This window comes from Populus nigra, chromosome 13, assembly GCF_951802175.1.
Source record: "Populus nigra chromosome 13, ddPopNigr1.1, whole genome shotgun sequence".
In the NCBI taxonomy this organism is placed as follows: domain Eukaryota; kingdom Viridiplantae; phylum Streptophyta; class Magnoliopsida; order Malpighiales; family Salicaceae; genus Populus; species Populus nigra.
This window is the reverse complement of record NC_084864.1, coordinates 4,303,928-4,331,079: the sequence shown is the minus strand read 5'-3', so window position 1 is coordinate 4,331,079 and position 27,152 is coordinate 4,303,928. Positions and strand designations below refer to the sequence as shown.

Here is a 27,152-nt window from a genome sequence, read left to right as displayed (position 1 = left end):
TATATAAGCAAATGACACCCCGCCTACTCTCCCTCCAATCCATCTCATGATCCTTCTTACCCTGTCTCTTCCTTCTTAACAATCTCTCTCCCCCTCTGAATATATAAATACAGAGACCATTCATGTGCAAGGTTAAGGGCGGCGCTTCCATGTTCTTGAATTAATCCTCTTCTGTTCAACTTAGAATCCTTTTGCCACCTTTGTCCGGCCTCTTCTGTAACATTTACTCACAATCTTGCATGCAAATGGTAAAAACATAAGTTTCTATTGAACCCTGGAATTAATTCATGGGTTTGGTTTCAGTGCTACTGATCTCGTTTTGTGTTCTGTCTATAAGCTTGGTCGGCACTGATAATATTGTTGTTGGGATACCAACAACTCTTGATGGACCCTTTAAGCCAGTGACTGTCCCTCTTGATAAAACTTTTAGAGGACATGCTGTGGACTTGCCTGATACAGACCCTCGAGTTCAAAGGGTTGTTCAAGGTTTCGAGCCTGAACAGATTTCTGTGTCCCTCTCTACTACTCATGATTCTGTTTGGATTTCTTGGATTACAGGTACTTTTTTTCCCATCTTTTCATTGTTTTGGTTCTTGTTTTCTCTATCTCTTTAAGCTTCTGACTTTTTTCTCTTTTTTTTTTGGTTTTGTTTGAATAGAAGGTAAGGTTTTGAAGATACGTATGTCGTAATAGTAATTAATTTGGCTTGACGTTATGTGTTTGGATGCCATGCATAGTGATGGATTTTTGTCTTTGTTAGGAATTATTTAGTGAAGAAGTCAATTGGTAGGGTGTTGATGCTTCAAGGAGTTTAGTCGATGTCTCCATGTGATTTCAATCAAATCAAGTTTACAGTTTACAGTTAATAAGCAACTGGGATTTTTTTTTCCTTTTAACTTTAGCTTTTTGTTCTGTAAACATGGAAGGCATTAAAATTTACTGGAATGGTTTGAAATTAATCTATATTTAGGCTTTAAAATGGTCTTCTCTTCAGCTATGTTAAAGCTTGTTGATTAATGTTTTTTGGATTAATTTGCAGGGGATTTTCAAATTGGGGATAGCATAAAACCATTGAATCCTAAAACTGTTGCTAGTGTTGTTCGATATGGAAGGTTAAGATTTCCACTTATTCACAAAGCTACTGGTTATTCCCTTGTTTACAACCAGTTGTATCCTTTCGTAGGCCTCCAGAACTACACTTCTGGGATCATACACCATGTCCGCCTTACAGGTACAACTGTCTCTAACTTCATTGCAGCACTACTGTTCTCTCTTCATTATTTGCGTATAAGGAGAGCTTCATGTTTTCCTTGCTTTTCTCATTAAGTGTTTATTTTCCGTTTGTAATCAACTAAGCTTGAAGCACCGAGTCATTCAGCTTTCTCTGTCGTCATTTTACAAGGTATCATGCTGCCATGTATGATGCTAATTGTGATGACAGGATTAGTCCATGATCTCAATGCTTAAAGAGATGATCATTTATACTCAAAAGATATTAAGACATCCCAAAGTAATGTTTCATCCGAACCTGTTCAGATTCTGTTGCTGTTCATGTTGGAGGTAAGGAAGAAATGTGCAAAGTAACATTCACTCACCTTTGTAACATGTGGTGGCATAGTGAAGGGACTCATTTTCATTAAGGATCTGGGCTTTCCATGAATTCTGATGGAAATAGGAAAGCTCAGATTCTGATATTTAGAATATGGAGGCAAAAAGTGATTTCCCCCCTTACCCCAATGTGCCATCCAGCTTAGGCTTGATTTTACCTTTACATGTCTTTCTGCAGGGTTAAAACCCAACACACTTTATCATTATCAATGTGGAGATCCTTCAATACCAGCAATGAGCAGTACATATTACTTTAAGACTATGCCGGCTTCTGGCCCCAAGAGTTACCCCAGCAGAATAGCAATAGTGGGGGACCTAGGTCTTACGTACAATACAACCTCAACAGTTGATCACATGATTGGAAACAATCCTGATCTTATTTTACTGGTTGGAGATGTTTGTTATGCTAACTTGTACCTTACCAATGGAACTGGGGCTGATTGCTACTCCTGCTCTTTTTCTCAAACTCCCATTCATGAAACCTATCAGCCTCGCTGGGATTACTGGGGAAGGTAAGACTTTTCTTTTTGTACTGAGATTTGCGTGTTCAGTCTTTCCCTTCAGTATTCTGTGCTGCAAAGTGGAAAAAGACTAAGCAATCATTTTGTAGAAACATGAATTAGGAAGCACACTTGTTGTCCAGTAGGATAGCTCTTGTTTTCTAGATGTATAACAAATTGGCTAAACCAAGAATGGAGCTTGGAATATCAAAGAGTCTGTGCTGAAAAAATAAAGTGCATGCACTTAATTCTACATTTATCTGGTTTAGACTGCTGGAAAAACATCATTTTCCAGGGATTCTTTACTTAATCTATTCAGAATCATGATTTGCTGATATATTAATGATGACCTTGGGTGATATATGAATCTGATGCGTGCGAAGCTGCATCATGAACTGTTTCCTGCTTTATGCTCCAATTAAATTCAGTTAGTTTGTATGAAAGAATAAATAAATAAATAAACTAATCAAACTAAGTCTCGGTTTTGGCCGAACTAGACGGAGGAAATTGGTCTTTACATGTGCCATCATGGGTGTTTCTCACGTTTAATGTTTCTTTCTGGTGAATATTATCAGCAATTTGGACTATGTGATGAACATTTGGTGCTTGTTATCAGATATATGCAGCCCGTGACATCTAAAATTCCAATAATGGTGGTAGAAGGAAACCATGAGATAGAAAAACAAGTTGAAAATCAGACATTTGTTGCTTATAGTTCTCGATTTGCGTTCCCATCCAAGGAAAGTGGATCATCCTCCGCGTTCTATTACTCTTTCAACGCTGGTGGGATACATTTCATAATGCTGGGTGGCTACATTGCCTACAACAAATCAGGTGAACATATTATATCCACTGATTTACCAGTCATTCAATTTCCTTAAATCATCCAACACATTGGCTTATAGAGCCTCTAGCTCACAGCCATTGGGGATTGGATATTGTTTCTAAGCATGGGAATGGAGATGTTCAAGGAAAAGAAAATAGGCATATCTTTTTCCATGTTAATGCAGAGTGAAATGTGATTCACTTAATTCTCCGAGTCTCTCCAGCGCATCAATACAAGTGGTTGGAGAAAGATCTTGCCAAGGTTGACAGAAAAGTGACCCCATGGTTGGTGGCTACCTGGCACCCTCCTTGGTACAGCACCTACAAGGCGCATTATAGAGAAGCAGAATGTATGAGGACAGCAATGGAAGATTTGCTTTATCAGTATGGTGTTGACATAATCTTTAATGGCCATGTAAGTGAAAAGTCCCTCTAAGCGATCTATTTTTCCTCACATCACTTCTCTTTTGCTAACAGTAGGAGACTTGAATGCATTTATCCTTTTCTCTAAGCGATGTATTTATCCTATCTTGTATGATTTCCACTTGCTATGCTCTGTCTTGAGCAACAGTAGGAGACTTGAATGCATTTATCATTTTCTTCATAACAAATTTCATGCGCCAAGGAATTTCATATTCCAATTGCCAACAGGTACATGCCTACGAGAGGTCTAACAGGGTATACAAATACACTTTGGATCCTTGTGGTCCTGTTCATATCACCGTCGGTGATGGTGGAAACCGAGAGAAGATGGCCATTGCACATGCTGATGAACCCGGTAACTGTCCTGATCCATCCACTACACCAGATGAGTACATGGGCGGTTTCTGTGCATTCAATTTTACATCAGGACCAGCAGCTGGAAAATTCTGCTGGGACCGGCAGCCAGATTATAGCGCATACAGAGAAAGTAGCTTTGGTCATGGGATTTTTGAGGTATCTCTCTAGGCTCCTTTGACCATGCTGTGCCCACAGGCGGGACTCATTGCTTTGTTTTGTTTTATTTTATTCGTTGCATGATCTAAAAGGGGATTGAGAACACTTAGAACTTCAGTCTACTATGGATTCGATCCTTCGAATCAGGTAGTGTTGATGGAGAACAAGCATACACAAACACAAGCTGACACCTTCTCTAGAAACTTGTCTGAATATATTCCACATGCATTACATATAAAAAAATTTAGTTGCATTGGTAAGTAGAAGAATTAGTGCTGGGGGCTATGAGAGGAGCAGAAATCTTGTCTGAATATATGTATGTATGTATGTATCATGTAAGATGACTGCTCTGATTAAAGTTGCTCAAGAATGCCAAAATGGTGGTGATATTCACTTTCAGGTAAAAAATGAGACTCATGCTCTATGGACATGGCACCGAAATCAGGACATGTACAATTCTCCTGGAGATCAGATTTACATAGTAAGGCAGCCTGAGAGGTGCCCAACTGAACCAAAGGTAACTAAGCTTTGGAGAGTCTGGAAAACGAAGCTCATAACTGAATACTTAGCAAAATCTAGACTGCTATTTTATATGTAAATGCAAGCAGATACCAACCAGGGAGCCCTAACACATATATCTACACCATCTATTGCATGTGTATTTCTTTTTTATGGAAATACACAAGAACATGTTATCTTTTATTATCCACTGCAACTTGATCTTTCATGCATTATGGCATTTTTTTTCCCAGAAGGGGAAAGGGTGAAAGGCTAAGAATAGCCTCATTACATTCGATGACTAACAACATGCAGCTGATAAAAGTTTTATTGTTAGTAAGACTCCACTTTTATATGAAAAACAAAAAAGGAAAGAGTTTCATATTTCTTAGTTATCGAGGCAGAAATAAGCCAAGTGTTTGTGACATTTCAACAGGTAAGTTTTTTCTCATTGCTTTGCAACACTCACTGCTTTATATTCTGGAACTGCACTTTTAACCTGCCTTGTCTAAGAATTCTCCATGCCCAGAATCATGGAAGATTGTCTACTTACTTTTCTCGTCTTAACTAGAAGGTTTCCCACAAGTGCTGAGATCAAGAACCCAGTGGCGCAGACAGACGAAATGAGGAGCACCAGTGCATTGATCGATCGATCGATCTGATTTCTAAATGGATTTCCAGAGTCTGCAGAGTTAAAACATGCATGTAACACAATAACAAAAACATTTATATTCCTTATCATTCAATAATTTCTTTTATAATTTATATTACAAGAATATAGGAAAGTCACCTTTATCATTGTTCATCGCCTGTAACCCAGAAAATCTTGATGTGTTTATGTGAAGAATTCTAATCAAAGATGTGATCGAGAAGTTACCACATTTTCCAGGCACATTGCCTAAAGAAATTTAATAAGCTGGAAAAAAAATCAACAATTCACATATCTCATGTTAATTTTCCTTTCACCATTATACTACAAAAACAACATACAAGTAGTTCACAGTTTAGTGAGGTCGAACATGGGCAGCAGTAAACACGTATAGCTGTTTGTTAAACCCTGTCTTGGTATGGTACTGTGGAAGGTTGACCCGAGGTTCGGAGCTTGATCCGGTTTTTAATTAAATTAAATTAACTTGATTAAGTTTTTAATTATCTAGTTAACCTGATCAAAGAACAATATTAAGAGTTTTTTTTTCCCCAATAATTCAAGAGTTCATCTTTAATAACATACGCCAGGTCAGGTCATACGATTATGGTTTACACAAGCCACCACACCTCACCTTTATTTGCCCTTTGTGTCTACCGGTTTTACCAATCACCACGAATTTACCGTCTCATATATCATTGTAGATTAGAATAGTAATTTAAAAAAAAAATTAATTTGATCCTTAAATTTGTTTTGCACAATTGAGTTTTTATTAGCATTCAAATACATGTTTTTCAAGAGATGATTGAATTAAAAAACAAAAAACTAAAATAAAAAATACGAGTAAAATAGGTGATGCTCTTCAATTTTGTTTTTAAAGTATATTTGAGTTCGTCATCTTTTTTACCTATTAGGTGACCAGTTCCTCTAATTATAAAAAATTTAATCTCAATATCAAACTTTATTTTTATTATTTTTCAGTATTTTTTAAGTGAGAGGAGAGAGAGGAGATCGTCGGATTCTGACTTAGAAAAAAAAAGTTTTCATTACTATGATTCTAGCTATCAAAACTAGATTTTGTTCTAAATGGTTACATATGATGAGAAGAGTTCAAATTAAATTATTTTGTTTTATCTTGAAAGTACCTAATAAAATATATTTGAGTTCGAGAAGATTTTGGGTTTCGAGTTGATTTTAGGTTTTGAAGCGATTTTTTGAGCTATTAGAGGTTATTGGTTGGTTTAACAAGGTTATTAGGATGTTTTCTAGGTATTCTGGGTTGAATATGGGTTGAAATGGATTTTTAGAAGAAAAAAACCACATATCCAGATTTTCCTACCACCAACTGGGGATTCTAGACGACACGTGGTCTATTTTTTTTCAAATTGTATTGGGGTGGACAACATGTTATCCGCCCATTAACTTACAAAAAAAAAAACCAAGGGCTGCACATCTAAGCTCTGACCTTGCTGGTCAGCGTGCAAGCCTTGTGTTCATGGGCTAGGAGCTTGGTCTAGCCTCATTTTTTTATATATATATATAGTTTTAATTTTCTTTTTAATTTAAAACCTTTTTATATTTTTTTAAATAATTTTTAAGTTTGTAATTTACTTCTCTATGATTGTTTTTTTACTTATTTATCTATTTTTGAATAGCAATTATTTTTTAATTATAATGGATATGTTTAATTTTTTAAGAGATTAGTATGATTTATTTCTTTATGTTTTATATATTAAATTTAATTTTAGAAATAAAAAATATTTATTTTTTATAATATTTTTAATATGAGCAATCTTGTATAGTATGTTTTTTTCTTTTTATTTTATTCAATAAATCTTGTGTGTGTTTTGATTTCTATTTGCAAGACTTTTTTTTTGTCTATTTCTTTCTTATATAGTAAAAAAAATAGTTTTATAGAAAAGTCATGTTATTAATTTTATAAAGTCCACGAACATGTTCACAGGTTTGACTGGTTGACCTTGTTCACAAATCTGACGAGTTTAACTTTTTTGTTTTAATTAATTTTTTAACATCTTAGTATTTGGATGGTATTTAATTTTGTGATTGTCTATTTTTATTATCATATAGCTAAATAAAAAAAAAGTTTCAGAAAAGATAAAAACAAATTATAATCTCATTGGAATCTATAACCCGGTTCACAAGTGTGGCGTGCTAGCCCGAGTTACCCGTTCATAGGTTTGATGAGTTCACCCATTGGCCGGATATGTTTTTTTTTGTCCTTTAATTCTTTTTATTTTTTTCTCAATTTTATTCTTCAATATTTGATTGATTTGGAAATAAACTGCATGATTTATTTTTGTTTGCTTTTTATAAGGTTATCACTATCTCAAATAAGTGTTTATTTTTAAGTTGGTGCTCAATTTTTTTACCATATATTTTTTATCATGTAATTAAAAAAAGTTTATAAAAAAATTATTAAACTCAATAGAGTCTATAACACATGTATTTGGGGGATTGAGATCGATCAAATATATTACTCTCTCAATATTTTTTTAAATCATCTTAAAGTTTTTTAAAATATTAAGTTATGCTCTTACCAATGATCAAGAATGTATTTAGACCCATAAAATTAATCGATTTAATTTAGATTAGCTCCAACGTGGTATAATTGGAAACTCGAGTTAGATAAAGAACTAAATTGCAAGCTTTCAAAATTGACCCATTTGACTAGATTTAATAATACAATTAAAAAATTCTTGTCACTCTTAATATTATTTTTTACATTTTAAAAAATTAATCCAACCTATAATAAAAAAAAAAAAAAAACTTATAAATAGACTAGTTTGGTCTCTGCCCCATAAAAGTTTATTCCTTTATCCTCCAAAAAGTTACATTGTCATGACGTGCATGGGTGGCAAAGTGATTGGAGGGTGTGGAGCAGAAGTCGTGTGAGACCTAATAAGTCTTCAATTCTTGAAGTCCTCTCTTCAATAATGTGGAAAATGAATCCTTTTCCCAGACCACCACCTAAGCTCACGGACCTCAGTTCCTTGTTCTAAAAAGAAGGGGCAAAAATTCTCTTCCAACAACACACATGTTGTTTTTCAAGATTGTTTAACTCGGTCAGGCGGGTTGAACCGAAAAACTCAAACCAAAATCTCCATCGAGTCATGTTTTTAATTGAATCATACTAGAGATTGACGTAGCAAAATCTAGTTTTTAATATCTTGACCTAGCCAGCCAAACTCGGCCTAGTCTAATCATGTCAATACTAAAAAAAATTTAAAAAACAAAACAATGCTAATCTAATAATAATGGTTGAACCAATCACCCATGCTTTTCTCGGGTCAGTTCTTGAGCTGGAAAATATATATATATATATATATATATATATATATATATATATATTAAATAATAAAAAATTTAAATTTTTAACAAACTATATTTACCGAACACTACTTGAGCAACCTAAGAACCCGTGAACTTTCAGCGCATGAGCTGAGCTGCTTTATGAGAGCGGTCTGTCTTTATCACTTCTCTCCTCCCTTGCCATCGGTGTCCATCTCTCTCTATCTCTCAGTCCCTCAAGTCCTCTCAAGCAAAGTGACTTTACTTTAATCCTTTCAGTTCTTTGCAAAATTGCAAACAAAGCAAAACCAACAGATGGGTTTACTCTCATTTCTCACATTTCCACTATTTCTCTCACTTTTATGGAGATTAATAGTTGTTAATGGTAATTTTTCAACGACCCTTGAGGGACCATTCAAGCCAGTAACGGTTCCTTTTGATAACAAGACTTACCATGGCAATGCCATTGACTTGCCAGACACTGACCCTCAAGTTCAAAGGACTGTTCAGGGATTTGAACCTGAACAAGTCTCTGTCTCCCTGTCTTCTGACTATGACTCTGTTTGGATCTCTTGGATTACAGGTCTCTCTTTCTTTGCCATTCATTTTGCTTTTTTGTTCCCTAGTGATTTGAGAGCAATAAGATAATGTTGCAAAGAGGCACACACAGTTATAGTTTTGGCCTAACTATATAGGAAAGCTAGCTTGACCTTGAGTTTTGGCATTGTATCAAATTAAGGGGTAATTTGTAAGAGCAAAAGAAAGAGTCTTGCTTCTCAAATTGCTGGATTTTTTGTGCTATTAGAAGGATAACCTCTGTTTTTAAAAAGTAAGGTGGGGAGATTAGATGTTTATAGAATGTTTTCAGTTTAATTCTAGCTGGAAACCAAGGTCTTGAATATCATAGCAGAAAGGTATTATGATACTAAATCTGAAAGGGGAATGTATTAGTGCAGATTCAAGATAGAAAAAAAATGATTCTTCCAGTTGAATTCTATTAAGAGGAAGAAACTTGAATGGAACTGACAATGTAATGACACATGCACTTCCAGCTTTAGTATTATTCTACTCTTTTGTAAACTTTTTAATGATATTGTATAATTTGAGCTGCAGGGGATTCCCAAATTGGTGGTGACATAACGCCTTTGGATCCTGAATCAGTTTATAGCGTTGTACAGTATGGAATTGAAGGGTCCCAGATGAGTTATGAGGAAGTTGGATATTCATTTGTTTACAATCAACTTTATCCTTTTGAAGGGCTTCAAAACTACACTTCTGGCATCATACACCACGTTCGTCTGACAGGTATTATTGCCATCTGCCCAAAAACTTCACTTGTCATGTTCAAGTTTTCTATGCATTTGGAAGCCTAACCATCCATAGTCTGATGCAAGATTAAAAAATGAACTTAGAAGCCATATCTGTCCCCTTTATGTTCAACATAGGGAAAGGGTGTGTATGTGTCTGCTTAGGGTCGGTGAATCATGAAAACTTTTAATTGAGGTGCATTTTCTACCGTGTCTTTCACAGGGTTGGAACCAAGCACATTATATCAATATCAATGTGGAGATCCCTATATATCAGCAATGAGTGATGTCTTTTATTTTAGGACTATGCCCCCCTCCAGTCCTACAAATTACCCTCGTCGAGTAGCAGTGGTAGGAGACCTAGGTCTTACATACAATACAAGCACAACATTCAGTCATTTACTCAGCAACCATCCAGATCTTCTTGTTTTGGTTGGAGGTATAAGTTATGCTGACATGTATCTCACTAATGGAACTGGATCCGATTGTTACCATTGCTCATTTGATGAATCTCCCATCCATGAAACATACCAGCCTCGATGGGATTATTGGGGAAGGTCAAAACTCGAATCTTTTATATGCTCAAACTTGTCTACCAGTTTGCAAACCTATCTAATGCTCAAACATAACTTTTGTGAGCATACTTAATTTAATGTTTACTTTCCTTTTTTTTACCTCCCCACTATTTTGGATTCAGTTGATTTGAGAAACTTAAATGCTTCACTGGTTGGAAACCAGGTAACCAAACTACCTTATAGGTGCAGTGGTATCATTTTTCCCCTGTATGCTATGTTAACTATTTTTGCATGTAAAGGTTAGCTCACTGAACTATGCATTTCTGAAAGCAGGTTTATGCAACCTCTAGTAGCTAATGTTCCAACTATGTTGGTTGGAGGGAAGCATGAGATAGAACCACAGGCTGAAGATCAGATTTTTGTTTCTTACAGCTCTCGATTTGTGTTCCCATCTGAAGAAAGCGGATCATCATCCTCAGTGTACTATTCTTTCAATGCAGGAGGGATACACTTTGTGATACTAAATCCCTACACTTACTATGACAAATCATGTAAATCCAGCAATTTATTAATTTTCTTTTTACTTTTGATTCTTATTCCCCTGGGTTTTGCATTAGCATTTGCTCTATTCAATAAAAAAATCATGCAATCTAACATGAAAGGCATCACCAACACAAATGACATGATATTCCTGTTATGAGTTCATTTGATCACTTCTGTGTACATAATACATTTCCTTGTTAACATGTACGGGAATTGTTTTTCTTCTTCTTATTATTTTTATCTGCCACATAGTACAATTCTCTAGATTTTCTTTCACAGCGGATCAATACAAGTGGTTGGAAGGAGATCTGTATAATGTTAACAGGAATGTGACTCCATGGCTGGTGGCTGTTTGGTATCCTCCTTGGTACAGCACATTCAAGGCACAATACAGAGAAGCAGAATGTATGAGAGTAGAAATGGAGGACTTGCTCTATGAGCATGGTGTGGACATAGTATTCAATGGACATGTAAGTGTTCTATATCATAGCAGTTGTGCAGCATTTAAATGATTATCTTATTATTTTTTGATACTTGGTGATTGCACTTTTGCAAGTGTTTCTTTCTCTTTGTCGGTGTGTGCAAGACCTAATCAACTCTAGTTGAACATAAAAATATTGACTTCACCCATAACAAAGGCCATGATTTGGAAACAAAATGCCTTGTTCATCTTTACACATTTCCTTGTTGGTAATATGAAGTTGCAAGTTAGTAGTTGGATGCACAAGGATAGATAGCATTCGTCATATTCCATCTTTCAGCAAGTTGCTATAAAATATTGTAACTGCAATGAACCTCTGTTATAAATATTTCACAATCTGTGGTAGGAAAATCAAATGTTGGAGCAGGGAAATTGTTTCTTCTGTAGAATACAAGTTCCATTTCAAGCAAGAAGAGATCTAATGTACTATATTATGAACATTGATGGTTGACATATGTGGTCCCTGACCAGTCTTACAATCAGTTAATTGAAGTGACGTCTATTGTTTGATCTCATAAAAACATGCAGGTTCATGCGTACGAGAGGTCAAACCGAGTTTATAACTACTCTTTGGATCCATGTGGTCCAGTTTATATCACAATTGGTGATGGTGGAAGTCGAGAAGACATAGCAGTTACCCATGCTGACGACCCTGATGAGTGTCCAGAGCCATCCACCACAGCTGACTTGGATATAGGTGGTGGCTTCTGTGGATTCAATTTCACATCAGGCCCTGCTGCAGGTAGCTTTTGCTGGAACAGGCAGCCTGAGTATAGTGCCTACAGAGAAAGCAGCTTTGGTCATGGGATATTAGAGGTCTTATATCCCTCCCTCTCCCAGCACCACTATAGATAATTATTTTCTATTTTTACTGCCTGAAATAATGAACTGAACATTAGACCTTCCTTTTCAACTGCCTATGATACGTATAGGTTCTTTCAAACTGAGATCAACTGGTTAGAATATTATTAAGGAAAAAAGGGAAATAAAGCTGGAAATCTCTTCAAATCAGGACAGTTCTAATTAGTTGTTCTCAACGTAATTCCTTTAATCCACCAAAAATTGTAAATATGTTAATATTCTAACAATGTTTTAAGTAGTTTGCGAGGCCAATCAATTTTTTTGTTTCCGTCTCCATTTCTTTGGTTTCTGTGTATAAAAGTAGCCTTTAACTCGCAAGTTTGTAGGCTTTAGCCAAAGATTCCCAAGAATCCACTGAATATCTTAAATCTGTATTTCTATATTCATGGAGCTTCATTTACTGTATATTGTTTGATGTTGTTCTGCTAAAATTGTTTAATTTAGAGCACAAACTAATGGGCTGTAGCTTTCAGGTGAAAAATGTGACTCATGCTTTGTGGAGTTGGCATCGCAATCGAGACTACTATGAAACTGCTGGGGATATCCTTTACATAGTTAGAGAACCTGATAGGTGCCTGGCTAACCAAGGTAATTAAGCATGTTCTTTAACATTTCTGGGTCTTCAGGTTCTTGAATGTAATTGAGAAAACCAACCAATGCCCCTTCATACACAGCTAATATTCCCTTGTGTAGGCAGTACATTTGACATCAACCACTATAACCTCAAAATTTTAGAATGTGTGGAATTGTAACTTCATATGGCTAACTGGATCAGCTTTTGAAATCCAAGCTAAGCAACAGAGCTTACTTTTTTTTTATTATTATTAACGTGGATGTCCGGGCTAACTTGCACGCACCTCGACTAATCTTACGGGTCTTGAAGTTAACGAGAGCTTACTTTTTTTTATATAACCTTGTGCTGCCAAGCAATGCTTGAATATATTGTAGCACTTATCACCAAGCGGTATGGGATCTGGAAGTATGGTGATATAACTAAATAAATAAGGCATCCTTCCTCTAGTGATGCAAGTAATCAGATACTGTAAAATGGTCATCTTCAGAAATCAAAGACAGTGCAGTCTATTGTATGAAATGTCACCTTAGCTAGGTGTGTCTGAGTCAACTTTAGCGTTTGGCTGTTCGCTGGGTACTTTGGTTTTGAAATAGATAAAAATTGGAAAGCTAATATCAGATTAGTTACAAAGCTTCCTTCTGGAATTTTTATGAAGCCAGAAACTAAGTGCAACCAGTTATTCCTTAGCCATTTTTATAAATTTTGGTTCTTTCAAAAACTTGGCATTTGCAGCACCCTACACGTTTGAGCATCAGAAGCAGCCCATCACCCCTCCAACACTTGGAACTTTTTTTGAACAATAACTGTAGTAGTGCTTGTTACCCTGCATTCCTGCCTTAGCCCACCCAATTATACGCCTCCCTACAAGGCCACAACTTCAGGGGAAAGGGAGGCAGGCATTTGAATTGCATTCATGATTCATGTTGGAAGAATATTAGACTTGTTTCCCTGACTGTAGCAAAGTTCTTGAATTTCATCTTTAAATTTCATTGCATTTGGTGCTATGAAGAGTCTTGAGAGTGCAGATTTTCAGAAAGATATAATGAACTGCTCCCGCAAATCCTTGTCCGCCAACAACATTATAAACTTACAAATCCAGATTGAACAATTGAATCGATTTTGTAGTCCTGCAAAGGTTGGACTTAAATAGCCATAAGGGTTTTTGTAGCTAGCTACTCAGATCTCCTTGCAACTAAATGAGTACAAAACATGTATACCAGCCAATTAAAAGCTTACTAACAACCCCTCCACATTAAAAACAGCATGAATAGATGATTAGTGCTAAAGCTACTTGGTGGCAAGGATGAGCGCTCAAGCATCTAACAAAACTGTGCACGCAATTTCTTTCACACCAGAGCAATGTTGCAGCTCTGGCTTAAAAGACTACATGGGCCGAAACATAAATGAGAGAACAAGCAAGAGGCACAGAGGCAGTAAGGTTCTTGTGGCCACAAACCCTAGAGAAGATTCAGAATTGTCCAGCAGTGGAGGCGTTCCGGGGTTTAGTCCAGGGTTCAGTCCGGTGGAACCATCGCCAAATGTCGGTGATTGTATGTTGGGATTAGTATTTGGTGTGGTGGTTGAAGTGGTGCCGCTCCCTCCGGCAGTGCTGGAAATTCAAATGATTTTATGCAGTTAGTCAGTTAACAATGCACGAACGACTTTCTTGAATCAGAAAGAAAGACATCAAAGCAAACCAAGTCACCAAGATGATTATAATACGTATTTCTCTGAATTGGTTTAATTTTATTAGCCAAATCTAGATTAAGCATATGATAATCTGTCAGAGGATCTAAAAACAAGAGAACAATGTCTGCCAAGCGTCGAGTTTGTTTACTTGAAAAAGATTAACCTGAGTTGTCAGAATTGTATATATTCATAATGCACAAAGCACAATTCAGAGAAATCAGTCAGTATAGAGCTGTCCGGCAGGGCACAAAGCACAAAGCCATAAAACATGGCTCCAAAAGTAGATTCTTTGGAGTACTCATAAACAGCCTGCAAGCATCTTTGAATATTTTCTCCATAATCACCCCCCTTTCCTTCCTCGGTCCAAGTCATCAAAGAATGGTAGTACTCACAATCAAAAAAACCCTACCAAAATATTCTTACATTTGATAAAATAAAAAAAAATAAAAAAACCCTAACCAAGTGTGAACATTCAGTAGATATGGTAAGATTTTGTTTCTAATTATATCAACCTAAGATGCATACCCCTGCCTGCTCACAGCAGCTACTGCTTTCTATTCTGGTATAGCCACATTAGCCATACTTCTTACGCGCTTCATCTTTTTGCATGGAAAGGGGTGGGTTGTGGAGGAGGACCACTTGCAGTGCAATTAATTTCCCAGGACCAGGCTTCCTATTCTCCCACAACCTAGCCTTGCTGGGGCTAGCACCGCACCCACACAGCTCACCTTTTCCCCCATTAGTGCTAGCATAATGTCTCTTCACAAAGCTTACAAGAAATGTAGGTTTCAGGTTTTTGCATGACATTATAGGAAGAAAGCTTTGTGCTATAGACGATCTGGCTGCTTTTCAAACACTACAGCTACTTTGAACAGCAAGTACATTTACTTTTGGCCCTAGTTTCGAATTAATCTTAGAAAAGCCACCATTCGATAGAATCATGCATCCTGGGGCAGATTCACGAGGATAAAACTTTTTGCCCGATTACAGCTAACAGCTAAATCACTGTATTCCTATGTGCCTGACTCACCCGCTCATATCTCTAGGGTTCTGTCCATTATATACTGTTGGTCTAAAGATCTGATCCAGCGGTTCACAACTAGTGAAGGGTATTGTCTTGTAAGAAAAAAAAAAATACAGAGCCTGGGGGCGGTATCCCAGCAGGAGTAGGAGCAAAATGAGGGTTATTTTTGCTTGTTATTATATTTTAAATTTTTTTTAACTAAATGGCTGTTTTAAGAACACAACATTTAAGCTTCTGCAAAAATTATAATGAAATTATGATGAGAATAGATAAAAAAAAAAGAAAAAAAAATTACCGTACACATCAAAATTATTATATAATTTATACTATAAAAAATTTAAATAAAACAAATCTAACGACTTCAAGAATATTATCAATGATAACTCGGATGCGCTACACTTGCCGTTAAAAGATGAGTCACTTGTCATTTTTAAATGATAACTATGACATACTCTAATTAATATTGGTGAATTTTTTTAAGAGTTGTTTGAAAGTGTAGTTGCAGTTGATCTTTAAAGTATTTTTCATGCCGAGATGCATCAAAATGATGTTTTTTTATTTTTAAAATCGGTGCATAAAAAAAACATATAAAAACAATTTATTTTTAACAAAAAAAATAAAAAAAATTGAATTTTTTAAAAACACAGGTTGACCCGTATTTTCAAACAGGCTTTTAATATCATTGAAACATCTCTTCAAGATTTTTTTATGGAATCAATGATGTTATGATTAAAATTTTAGTGTCTCTCTAAAAATTTTATTATTATTATTATTTCCTCTTTAATCTCTACTAATCGTAATTTGTGCAATTTATTTTACAAATTTTTTTTAAATTTTTTTTTAAATATAGCAATAAAATTATATATTATATTTTTCAATCATTATATTGTTTCACGTATTCTTTTTCAAACTATGCCAATTTTCTTTTCTTTTAAAAAAAGGTGACAATTTTAAAAAGAAACTCCAAAATGAGTAACCCAAGAAATTCAAAAGAGCATTTCCCAGTTTTTATAAAGACACAAAAGCACACAATGTGACAAGACAAACCAATGAAGAAACTGTACAAGTTTTTGAGCCGTTCGATCTTTAGATTGTTGATCAAATCTTGACCACATGCAAAATGACACATGTAAATCATTCACCAGTCTTTACAAACGAGAGACCACACTAAACTGCAAGAGGACATGGAGAGGTGCTTCAAGAAAACGAAAAAAAAGGCAGACAAGACTACAATAAACTATTCTGGGCATAATCTTTATGTTCTAACTAAATAAATAAATAAACAGAAAGAACCCTTGACGTGAAGACGGAGCTATGCTTAATTATCATGTTAATTCATTTCTTAACCATGTTTTTAGTGGGCTTAAGCAGTGTATTAGTCTTTGCCTGTTCGCTCCCCCACTGTGGAATACTTAAAGAAGCACCAATGCCTGATGAACTTAAAATACAAACAATTTACCCTATTTTAAATAGCTCATCTTAAACACCTAAAAAACGTCATAAAACTCCAAGGAAATCCTTTTTTTTTTTCAGTAAAAAGGGCCGAAGATAGATTGATCATATGATTCAGATTACGCGTACCTTAGAGAGGATGGATACACACAAGATCCGTAACCTGCAGCACAAAGCCAAAAGAATCAAAGCTCGGTTTATGCAGACACCCGTTGGTGCAAAACACAACTCACACAACAAAAGAATAACGCTAAGCTAGAGAGGGAGAATCAAGAGGAAAGAGATTAACTGGGATCAGTTTTTGCAACAGTAGCAGTGCCAGAAAAGTCACAAGAGCCAGGAGCCATTCCTTTCCTTTGAAAGTAGCTATTGAATGCATAAGAAGCATGAGCCTGGATTGAGTTAGGCAAGAAGCATAGTCCATTAGACTGTAATGGAGTACAGTCGGCACCAGAACCGCATGCATAGTCGAGTGCAGTTTGCAAGGCTTGGTTACTTGCATCACTTCTTGCCACACACCAGTTCCCTTCCACCACCACTGCCAAGAACATTGCACCCCCAAGAACGTGAATGGCGAAGAAGATGAAGAATAGTTTGTTAGGGAGCAGATTTTCCATGGAAGAGACTAGAGAGTGTTATAGGGTGGTGGGGTTTAGAGAGTGTGATGGGGTTTAGTTGGTAAAGCAAGAGAGAGATGGAGAGAGATGGAGGAAGAGGAGAAGGGGAGCTGGATTCTTTATTTCTTTTAGGTTTTTGTTTCTTTTTCTTTTTGTAGTTTATTTATACAAGAACACTTTGTTTTGAATGTTGTTGAAAAAAGTAAAGGAATTCACAGTGTTATCCTTTGTTCATATAGGCATTTTCCTTTTTTTTAATATTTTTTTAATTTCAATACATCAAAATAATTTTAAAATATAAAAAAATTAATTTAAAATAAAAATAAAAATTAATTAATTTTTAAAAAAATATTTTCAAATCACAAAAACAAAACAGCTTTTAATGCAGCTAGCTTTGTGATTCTTCTGAACACGGGAAAAGCAATCTTTGACTGTATAGGGAGTATATAATTAGCCTTTTAGAATTTAAAATATAAAAATGTTATTTTTATTAGAAAATAATATAAATTATATCTTGAAATTTTATTTAATAACTTAAACTTTTAGGTTGAGATAATTTTTTTACATGATATCACAGCTTTAAGGCCAACAAGCGGTCACAAGTTCAAATCTCATCATCCTCGTTTATGTGATAAAAATTAAACACAAGGTAATATGGATCTGTACAAGTTTCAAACTCAAATGGTTTTTACTTGAGGAGATGTGTTAGAGAATAATATAAATTATATCTTAAAACTTCACCTAACAACTTAAACTTTTAGGTTGAGATAGTTTTTTGACAGGTTTCCTGTATTTTTCACTCTCACTCTATGTTTGAATTTATTTATTTTTTACTGTAAATTCAAGCTATATCTAATTAAATTGGTCAGATAAAAACACAACTGAAAAAAAAAAGTTTAAGAAAAAAGAAAAACTAGGCACTATGGATTCAAATAATAAAAATAAAATTACCTTTTTTTTAGTTTTTTTTAATTTAATTTAATTTAATTTAATGCTAGATTCAATATGATGCATGATTTTGTAATATTACCTCGTGTTCTGGCAATAGCTTTTTTTTCTTTTTTTTTTATGGAATATGATTTTGTTAGTGGCATATTTTTATGAAATTTGATAGGTTTTATCTAGTTAAAACTTGAATGTAAAAAATATCTTTTTACCGTTTGCTGTTTTTGAGGAGATAATTGTTCAACGTTGAGTTAAATTTTTTTAATGTAAAAAAAATATTCAGACTTTACTAATATGTTTTAATATAATAAAAAAATCTTAATTATTAACCCAAAATCTTATATATATTTTTAACAAAAATAAATTGAGTATTATATATGTCAATAAATATTAAAAAGATATTTTAACACTAATTAAAAATAAATATATTTGATCATGCGCTATAGAAAGTCATTTATTTTATTTTATGTTTTTACCTTAATTATATGGCAGTAGCTTTTTAAATAAGCATAGCAATAATTTAAATTCAATTGAAACAAAATAATTTGTTGGTAAAAGTCTTTTTCTTCACCTTAATATCTTTAATTTACAAAAAAATAAATATAATAATTTTTTATATATCATTTATTTAATAAAAACCAAAGCATCCAGAAGACATAAAAAAAAAATTAGGATGATTTAAAAAAGAATAAAAAAAACACATCTCTAACTAAAATATCTGTCTCATTAATTAATGTGTATTTTTTCTTGTTTGTTTGAAAATTTTCACTAGAACATTTGTTTCTTAGGCAAAATTCTCTCCTTGTTTCCAAAGCAAGTTTAAATTTTAAGAAAATAAAATTTTAATAATTTTGATGTAGATGCATCAAAAATAATAATACAACGCATGCATTGTCGTGGGAGTGTCATTAAAATCAACTCAGTTAGCCATCCTTAAAATCTTCTGACACAAATTCTTGCCTAAAGCAAGTTTCAAATTAAATCATATAGAGACTAACCTAATGTATACTAGTTAACTTGGCTTCACAAGTCTAAAGATAATCTAAAAAATTAATAAAAATATAGCTTGACTTAAACGAAATTCAATAAGATATTTTTTTATTAATATTGAAACGATGATATATCGATTCAATTTAAGTTAACTTGTCAAATCAGCTATGTTGAATAAAAAAAATTTTCTAAAACTATTTTTTATTAATTATATAATAACAAAAATCAATTACTGCAATAAAGTAATCTAATAAAAAAATTGATTATGATGAGTTATACAAAAAGAACAATTATTCGAGTACAATGTAAAAGTTAAATGGAATTAAATACAGTAATATCTAAAAAAAATTCTTAATTAATCTATGAATTTAAATGAAATTATATATATATATATAAATTAAATTTAAAATGAAAAACAAGCTAGACACACGCCTATAAGTGCCACTCTCCTTGAACTTTAAAAATAAGCTTGCATGTGCGAGCCGCATGCTTGGCCATGATTTTTTTTTTCTTTTCAAAATAAGTTGATGATGCATTCTTTACTTTAAAAAAAGAAAGAAGAAGGAGAAGTAAGTGATGCATCATCTACTATACCCAAAATTCAACCACTATAGAGGTGTACAAAAAATTGAGCTATGCAATATTCAACAACAAAATCTAATTTTTAATTTATTTTCACTTAAAAACACTCTTATAATATTAAAAAAACTAATTTTTCTAACTAAAAAATACCTTCCCATTGGCTTAAAAACAAAAAATCCAATAAAAAAAATCTTTCAATCCTAATATGTTTTTCAAAGCGGTATGAATGCTAGAAAAACATCTCAATGACACTCATCTTATCAAGAAAGACACTTTGACACTATATTTAGGCATTTCTATGATAAAACTGAAATAAACAATCTCTTGCTCTCTCATTTTTTTTTCTTAGCAACTCTCTCCTCTCTCTCAAACTCTAGAGCTAAAATATGAATAAAATAAAATTTTATACTAAATTGTATAATTCTCAAACTCAAGGGATCAAATATAGAAACTGAAAAAAAATCAAGGCTAAGAGTTTCCGAGACCATTTATTTTTAAAAAGAGGGCTTCTGTTTTACCAAGCTTTTAATTTTCATCCTATTATTTTTAATTTTTTACAAACAATAAAACTAAATTTTTTTTTTCAAAATCAAGAACCAGCACAATGTGATAATGTTTTTTTAGACTACAATAACCCGAGAGAAAATAATATCAAACAAATCAAGCCAAATCACCAATTAATACAATATGGAAGGATAAAATAGAAAAAAAATTAAAAAATTCAATGAACGAACTTAAAAAAAATAATGAAGGATTAAAAAAGACTTTTTTAAAAAATAAATGGCCGCCTTTCTGCTTCAAAGTCAATTTTGATCTCTTTATTCTTAATTTCTTGTATGCAATAGGACAAAATATTCTTTGTAAAATTAAGAATCATTTCAATGACATGAATTTTTTTTTTAAACTGTGAATTTTGTTTTTAAAAAAACACAAAACAAATTGTAGAGTTTAATTACCAAATAAAACATTAATTGAGGGAGAGGACAAGGTCAAGAATGATAACTACTTTGTTTTTTCTATTAATAACGAATTGAAATAAATAATCAATATTGGACAAAGTAAAAAAAATTGAAACACCTTCCGAATCTATCCATAGTGAATCCGCTTACAAATTAAATTAAATTTTGCTTACCATCAATAATTAAATCTTGCTTATTAACTTGTCATTAAGGGTCAGAATATTTTTTAAAAAATCACATGAAAAATTATTTTTAATGAATATATTAGTAGAAATGTGAATATTTAATTTAATACTTGATTTGAATGGAATGGAATTAGGGATCGATTTGATTGGTGCAAGAGAGGTGATAGGAGAATATTATTAATGTTAATAAATAAAAGAAATGGAAGGCTGTGTGACGAATAATAGTCTAAAGAAATATTATATATTAACATATGATAAAATAATATTAAAAATCCAAAATCATTTCGTCGCCTGAGAGATTCGAACTCTCGCGGGGAAACCCCATGTACTTAGCAGGCACACGCCTTAACCACTCGGCCAAAGCGACTTTGTTGTTCAAGCTATGATACAAATTATATTTATATTATTTCATAAGTATAGTTGAATTGTTGCCGTCGCATTTAAATAACATGCAGATGCAGGCACATTGCAAAGACGAACGATAAAGCCCATGCAACATTCTGTACAAGAATGTTACAGAACTTTGACAGCATCCAAACCATAAAAGAATTCCTAAGACACGAATGAGAGATAAGAGACTTGGAACATGATTGTCTCCTCAAAAAGACATCTCAGCTGATAATATTACAGCAACCAATCAAAAGAATCAAGAAGCACGCCCAATGTCCCAGAAAAACATTCCAGTTCAAGTAGCTAAGAATCCCAGGACAACGGGACAAAAGAAAAGTGAAAATAATATTCTCAATTTCTCATGATGTGATGTGGTTTCACAATGTAGGGTATTAGAGCTACTTAGATGTCAAAAAATGGAGTATCAAAATATATGGTGTTGGTTGCTGTACGCTCTCTCTTCTTATCAAGTCGTGTTTCTCTCCCTCCCCTTTGGGATTTGCTGTATACCCCGAGTTAAAGAATCACATGAAAAACAAATCAATTTGATACTTTCTCATAAAATAATAAATAAGCATCGCAACGCAGAACTTCTTCCAGAGAAACCTCACGCACATGGGCGTCACTGGCATAATACCACACAGAACCCCCCTGTTCCTTGTCAGCCTTGCCTTTGTTCCTCTCATCTCCTCTGACATAAGCAATATAGTGGCCTCCCCTCATTGTCCCTAAATGCTCTACCACCCCGAGCAGGCGATATACATATCTCTCTGTGTCAACAGACCTGTAAATGGTCAACAATGTAACAGCTGTAGTTAATTACATGATGTAGAGGAAATTAAAGTCAGGAATCAAATCAGGCATAAAAACTCTGAATGACCAATTTTTCTCAATCTTTTCGTGTGTTTTCTCATAGAGAATCCATAATGAAATTCACTTAAAGCCATTGAAAGCACGATCTAGGGCAGCTATTACATCAAAGCAAGTGCATATGTTAGAACCCAAGAGAAAAATAGCTCTATCTATAGCTTACATTAACATCACAAATGCTTCACAAGTTCCATCTTATGAACAAGAGTCAAGGGAAACTATATAATTCCATCACAAGTTTCTTGTTTGATTATTTATATCTAATAAAACATTTGTCCATTTTGTAATCCTCTTAACGAGACAGTTTAAAATTTTCTTTCCTGGAAGTTGTCCTATAAGTTCACAGCCTCTGAAAATCCTATCTACTTTTTATTTTCCATGTAAAAAGCTCAATTTGGTAATAAATATCTCTTCAAACGTGTTGTTCTGACAGACCATAACTCATAAATGATAGAGAAAATGCATATGGTTGCAAGCATCAGGCCAGAAATCATTGATGCAGTTCCACTCCATAAATAAATAGCTCGAATGCAGCAAAATGACTTGCTATTCTCATGCATTACTATCACTTGTGATGAGAGGGACCCATAACTCTGCAGAATCATGAACTGCCTTAACTATTAAATATAGCCTTTAAGGTAAAAGGGTTTCAGAGCTTTCACAGCAAAGGCACGAAGCCAACAAGATGAAAAATCGATGGGACTATGACGCCAAATCATTTATAGTGGAATCAAAGATAGTGCTGAATAATGGGTACCTGGGATCCATATAAGGTCCAAGATCAAGTACATCTCGGAAGGTAACATGGCCGCTCAATTTACATAAACGACCACGAGCATCTTGACTGAACCTCTTCAAATGAATGGTTAGAATAGGCGGTGCTTTATCAATAAGGACCCTCTTAGTTGCATCCCTCTTTACATTCAGTTTTTTTGAAGTTTTATCCTCATCCTCATTCACATCTGACTCACAGTTTCCAGAGAAGTTGGAGCCAGTCTGCTCATCTTTAGCCATGGTATATTCAGTACCACTTGTCTCATCAACACTACAAGAATCAACAGGTGGACCACTCAAAGTTTCTCCATTGCATGATTCATAGTAACCGGAGCTATGTGAAACATTCATCTCACATTTCCTTTCTTCACTTTGAGAAATAAACGGTTCCATCTCTGTCTGAACAATTTCAGCTTGTATGAATTTTTTATTTGAGGAATCATTACCTGAATCAAAGACTTTAGGTGTGGAGTTGAGAAGGTTATTAGGGATACCATCTCCATTCTGAAAGTTTCTGACCTCAGAGGCATATGAGATGTCCTTGTATAAACTCGCTGAATCACTTTGTATTTGAGTCTCACCTCCATTTAATGAAGTTTTTGAAGATATTTTAGCCTGCTTCTTCTTTGCATCCAACCTTTGCTGTTGCAGGATTTTTGAACAGTTCTCACATTCCCAAGCATTATCATTGGAGAGAAGTTCTGGCTTTACAAAATGAGACAAACAACTCTCTATAGACACTGGAGAATCAGTATCGTCAACTTCATCAGGATCAGACTCACTGCCAATTCCTGCGATAAAAACTGGTCCAGCAACTTCATTAGGTAAAGAGGGCCCTGCAACAGGAGCTGCCGAAACCTCAGGCTCATTGAATAAGTCACCAATGCCATCAAATTCTGCTTCATCTTGTTCGCAGCCCACAAACGATGAGGAAGCCTCAGCTTCTCCCTTCATTATCTCCCCATCAGTAAAGCCCTCTTCTCTGTATGGAAGCAGAAGAACTTCAGAGCTTTGAACTTGAAATGGAACCTCCTCTTCCCAAGGATTAACAGAAGAAGATTCTGGTTTTTGATTTGGCTCCCCATCAATTGAAGATGCCTGGCAAGTCTCCATTAAGCCATCATTAGGAATGTCAAATTTGTCCCCGCATTGCTGACCTGCTGCAAGATCATTATTTTCTGAAGTAAGACCATGCTCATCTGATGTAGTTTCTGGTCCGACATAATCCATCCAGAAGTCTTCAAATGAACTTGCTGTTTGCTCCATTGTTGTCTCAGCAGCTTGCTTACTATCAGATTCGATACCAGCCATCGAATTCTGTGAAGCTATGCCACTTTCATTGACCACAGTCGATGGAACAGTTGAATCTGGTGCTAGAGTGTTATCTGAAGAAGACTGTGTTTGGCATGAAGGCTCACTATGGACCGATGGGTTTGATATATTTTGAGTTGGCACTGAATCCATATTTTTGTTAACCTTTGGTTGAACCTTCCCCCCTCTCTTTGGTGGCAGCTTTGTTTTCTTTGCTCGAGAGACAGGTTGGACTTTTTTAATTGGAGGTTTCTTCATTGGAACTGGAAGTGAGAGATCTAGAAATGGCTCATGCATGGTTGAGGAGTGCCCACATTCTACACAACAAACAGTGCTAGAAATTCGACCCCCAAAAGCAGAATCCACAAACGTAGGACCATGTTTTGGAGGAATGACATCTTCCTTGGAAGCATTTCTTCGCTTTCTAACAATCAACTCTTCAGTAGAAAGCCCATCAAGTAAGCAGCACAGCAATTCATGACTATCTTGCTGCTGATAATCCCTAAATTGGGGAGCCTTGGAACAGACCGACCCAAAAAAAGATTTCGGATTGATTACATTTCTTAAACTGGCCTCAGCTTGTAGATCAGTAAATAGCTTCTTTAAAGCAATTGATAAAGGCCCAAGAGATGCCTCTTCATTTAAGTAGTCACGCAACTTGTTCATAGATAGAAGATTCTGCATGACTGAATTAAAGAAGCAAGTGTTCCCAAGATTAACCAAGCCTCTCACCACATGACCACTTCTTCCCTCTAAACTAGTTGCCTCAGTGCCTTCTGCATTAAGTTCACTAAGAATACTGCCTCTTCCAATCCAAACATCCACGGCATCCACTGATGACTGTTCAAATGATTGCGCCTTGATCGTCTTTACAACCTCAAATACTGAATCTTTTTTCTCACCATTTCCCTCTGTTTTCTCAACTGGAATTAGTGTATTACATGGGAAGCACCATTGAAGTTGAGGGTTTTCCCATTGGAAGACCAAAGGATGACGACTCTGCTTGGAATGACGAACTGCATGGCTCTGAGCAGTCGTTGGCAAACCAACCCCTCCACAGGCTAAATGCCCACATTCTAAACAGACCCAAATGGCTTTCGACTGGGATTTTGAATCAACCGAACCACTTCCTTTCTTCTTAGCTTGTTTACCCCTTCCCTTAGCCCCCTTCCTATCACCAACACCTTCTCGACAATCCTCACACCTAAGAGAATCCAAAGACCTAATTTTGTCCGACAATTTGCTCGCATCAAAACCCTTGTCAAAGTGAGAACACAATTTTCTCTCTTTCACTGCTGTAACTCCGTCAACAATTTCAACATTGGGATTTGCTTGTTCAGGCACAATATTGGGAGAATGGCCAGCGACCCGCTTCTCCTTCTGCGGTGGGCGAGCCTTTTTCTTATTAGCCCTTTTCCCCATTGGTCCTAAAAGCAACCCATTAAATAAAAAACATTGAACAGTACCAAAACAAACCAAGAAAAATACCACAGCATTCAACAACAACCCAAATTGAACCAAACATCTCTAGAAAACCAATCCATCAGCACCCCCAGACAACTTGAATAACAATTACGAACATTAAAGAAAGGAAAACAAGCACAGAGAGCCATCCATCCAAATACACCATCCACTAATAAAATTCTTAATTTCGAAGAGAACCCAGATGAGGAGTTGGATCATACTGTACAAAGCAATAATCTTTTCAGGTAAAATCCTACAATTCAAGCAAGAGCTAATAATATCAAGCATAGTCAAACACAGCTTAAAAGCTAAAACACGGAAAAGAAAAGAAAGACAGATAGAGAAGTGGAGATTTACCTCAAAATCCGGTAGAGGGAGAAGAGGGCCAGAGATTCAAATAATAAATTATATAAAAGAGGGGTCTTTTTAGGAAAATTGATAGGGATTCAATAGTAAAGAAGAGAGACGGAGCGCGAGAAAAAGAAAAGGGTTGGTGCTTGGTGCACCCTTTAGAAATGGTAGGAAAACTCTCACTGCTGCTTGGTGCTTCAGAGAGAGAGAAGAGGAGTTGAGGGATGAAAGTGAAAAACAGAGATATATATTTTGGGGGGGAATTGAGAGACACTGGATTTTTTTTACCTTTCAAATCCGGTTAAATGCATATTTCTTTTCTGTTTTTACAGTATGGATAATTTAAACTCTCGACATGACCCCACTAAATACACGTTTATGATATTTCTATTGTACGATAGCTTAGATTTGCATGGTTGATATTTAAAAAAAATAAATTTTTTTTATTTTTTTATTTTAAATAAATTTTTTATATACTTTCATATCTTTTTTATGTATTGGTATCAAAAAAATTATTTTTTAAAAAAATATTATTTTGATATATTTTCAAGTAAAAATCACTTTAAAAAATAACTGTTATCTTATTCTCAAACACTTCTTTAGTTTTTTAATGGTTATGAATATCCATATTAACTTCTATTATATTTATATTTTTTCTATTAAGTAATAATTATTAAAAAAAATCACTTGATTAGATTAGTGTTCATCATGGTGGTAAAATTATATTGTTGATATTGATTATTGTATAAGGAAAACAAATTATTTTTATTAAGTAGATTTGAGAAAGCTTATGGAGCTTCACTATTTATATGAACTATAAATCTTTTTCTTTTTCTTTTCTTTTCAATTTATTTTTTTTAATTTTATTCTCATTTTTTTAAACCATTATTTAGGTTGTTTTAATTTGGACCGATCAAGTCGACCGAATCACGTCGAGACAACTCTT

General features: G+C 34.6%; 4 protein-coding genes and 1 non-coding gene across 9 annotated transcripts; 2 read left to right on the top strand and 3 right to left on the bottom strand.

Annotated features, from left to right (window-relative positions):
- Positions 1-7: 7 nt before the first annotated feature.
- On the top strand, positions 8-5,248 carry LOC133670998 (purple acid phosphatase 15-like). Of its 3 annotated transcripts, none has more exons than XM_062091613.1 (8): positions 8-558; positions 1,040-1,231; positions 1,787-2,120; positions 2,725-2,942; positions 3,158-3,348; positions 3,585-3,869; positions 4,270-4,386; positions 4,942-5,248. In XM_062091613.1, exons 1-8 carry the CDS (start codon positions 288-290, stop codon positions 4,957-4,959), a joined length of 1,626 nt encoding a protein of 541 aa, XP_061947597.1. In that variant the 5' UTR covers positions 8-287; the 3' UTR covers positions 4,960-5,248. The 3 variants fall into 3 exon arrangements, with proteins under 3 accessions (XP_061947597.1, XP_061947595.1, XP_061947596.1); XM_062091612.1 differs by having other exon boundaries at positions 9-558; positions 4,939-5,248; XM_062091611.1 differs by having other exon boundaries at positions 4,270-5,248.
- Positions 5,249-8,458: 3,210 nt separating this feature from the next.
- Positions 8,459-12,847, top strand: LOC133671548 (purple acid phosphatase 15-like). The gene is made up of 7 exons (XM_062092327.1): positions 8,459-8,905; positions 9,436-9,627; positions 9,853-10,186; positions 10,478-10,695; positions 10,967-11,157; positions 11,697-11,984; positions 12,503-12,847. Exons 1-7 carry the CDS (start codon positions 8,638-8,640, stop codon positions 12,623-12,625), a joined length of 1,614 nt encoding a protein of 537 aa, XP_061948311.1. The 5' UTR covers positions 8,459-8,637; the 3' UTR covers positions 12,626-12,847.
- Positions 12,848-13,629: 782 nt separating this feature from the next.
- LOC133671549 (PLASMODESMATA CALLOSE-BINDING PROTEIN 3-like) lies at positions 13,630-17,537 on the bottom strand. Its single transcript, XM_062092328.1, has 3 exons — positions 17,058-17,537; positions 16,898-16,931; positions 13,630-14,212 (listed from the first exon to the last, which is right to left on the bottom strand). Exons 1-3 carry the CDS (start codon positions 17,383-17,385, stop codon positions 13,987-13,989), a joined length of 588 nt encoding a protein of 195 aa, XP_061948312.1. The 5' UTR covers positions 17,386-17,537; the 3' UTR covers positions 13,630-13,986.
- A 3,794-nt stretch (positions 17,538-21,331) lies between these two features.
- On the bottom strand, positions 21,332-21,413 carry TRNAS-GCU (transfer RNA serine (anticodon GCU)). The gene has a single exon. It is a non-coding gene; the product is annotated as a tRNA-Ser (tRNA).
- A 223-nt stretch (positions 21,414-21,636) lies between these two features.
- LOC133671547 (ubiquitin carboxyl-terminal hydrolase 2-like) lies at positions 21,637-26,438 on the bottom strand. Of its 3 annotated transcripts, none has more exons than XM_062092324.1 (3): positions 26,213-26,438; positions 23,064-26,108; positions 21,637-22,220 (listed from the first exon to the last, which is right to left on the bottom strand). In XM_062092324.1, the coding sequence occupies exons 2-3, from the start codon at positions 25,811-25,813 to the stop codon at positions 21,977-21,979; spliced, it is 2,994 nt and encodes a 997-aa protein (XP_061948308.1). In that variant the 5' UTR covers positions 25,814-26,108; positions 26,213-26,438; the 3' UTR covers positions 21,637-21,976. The 3 variants fall into 3 exon arrangements, with proteins under 3 accessions (XP_061948308.1, XP_061948309.1, XP_061948310.1); XM_062092325.1 differs by having other exon boundaries at positions 23,064-25,818; XM_062092326.1 differs by lacking the exon at positions 26,213-26,438 and having other exon boundaries at positions 23,064-26,185.
- Positions 26,439-27,152: the final 714 nt, after the last annotated feature.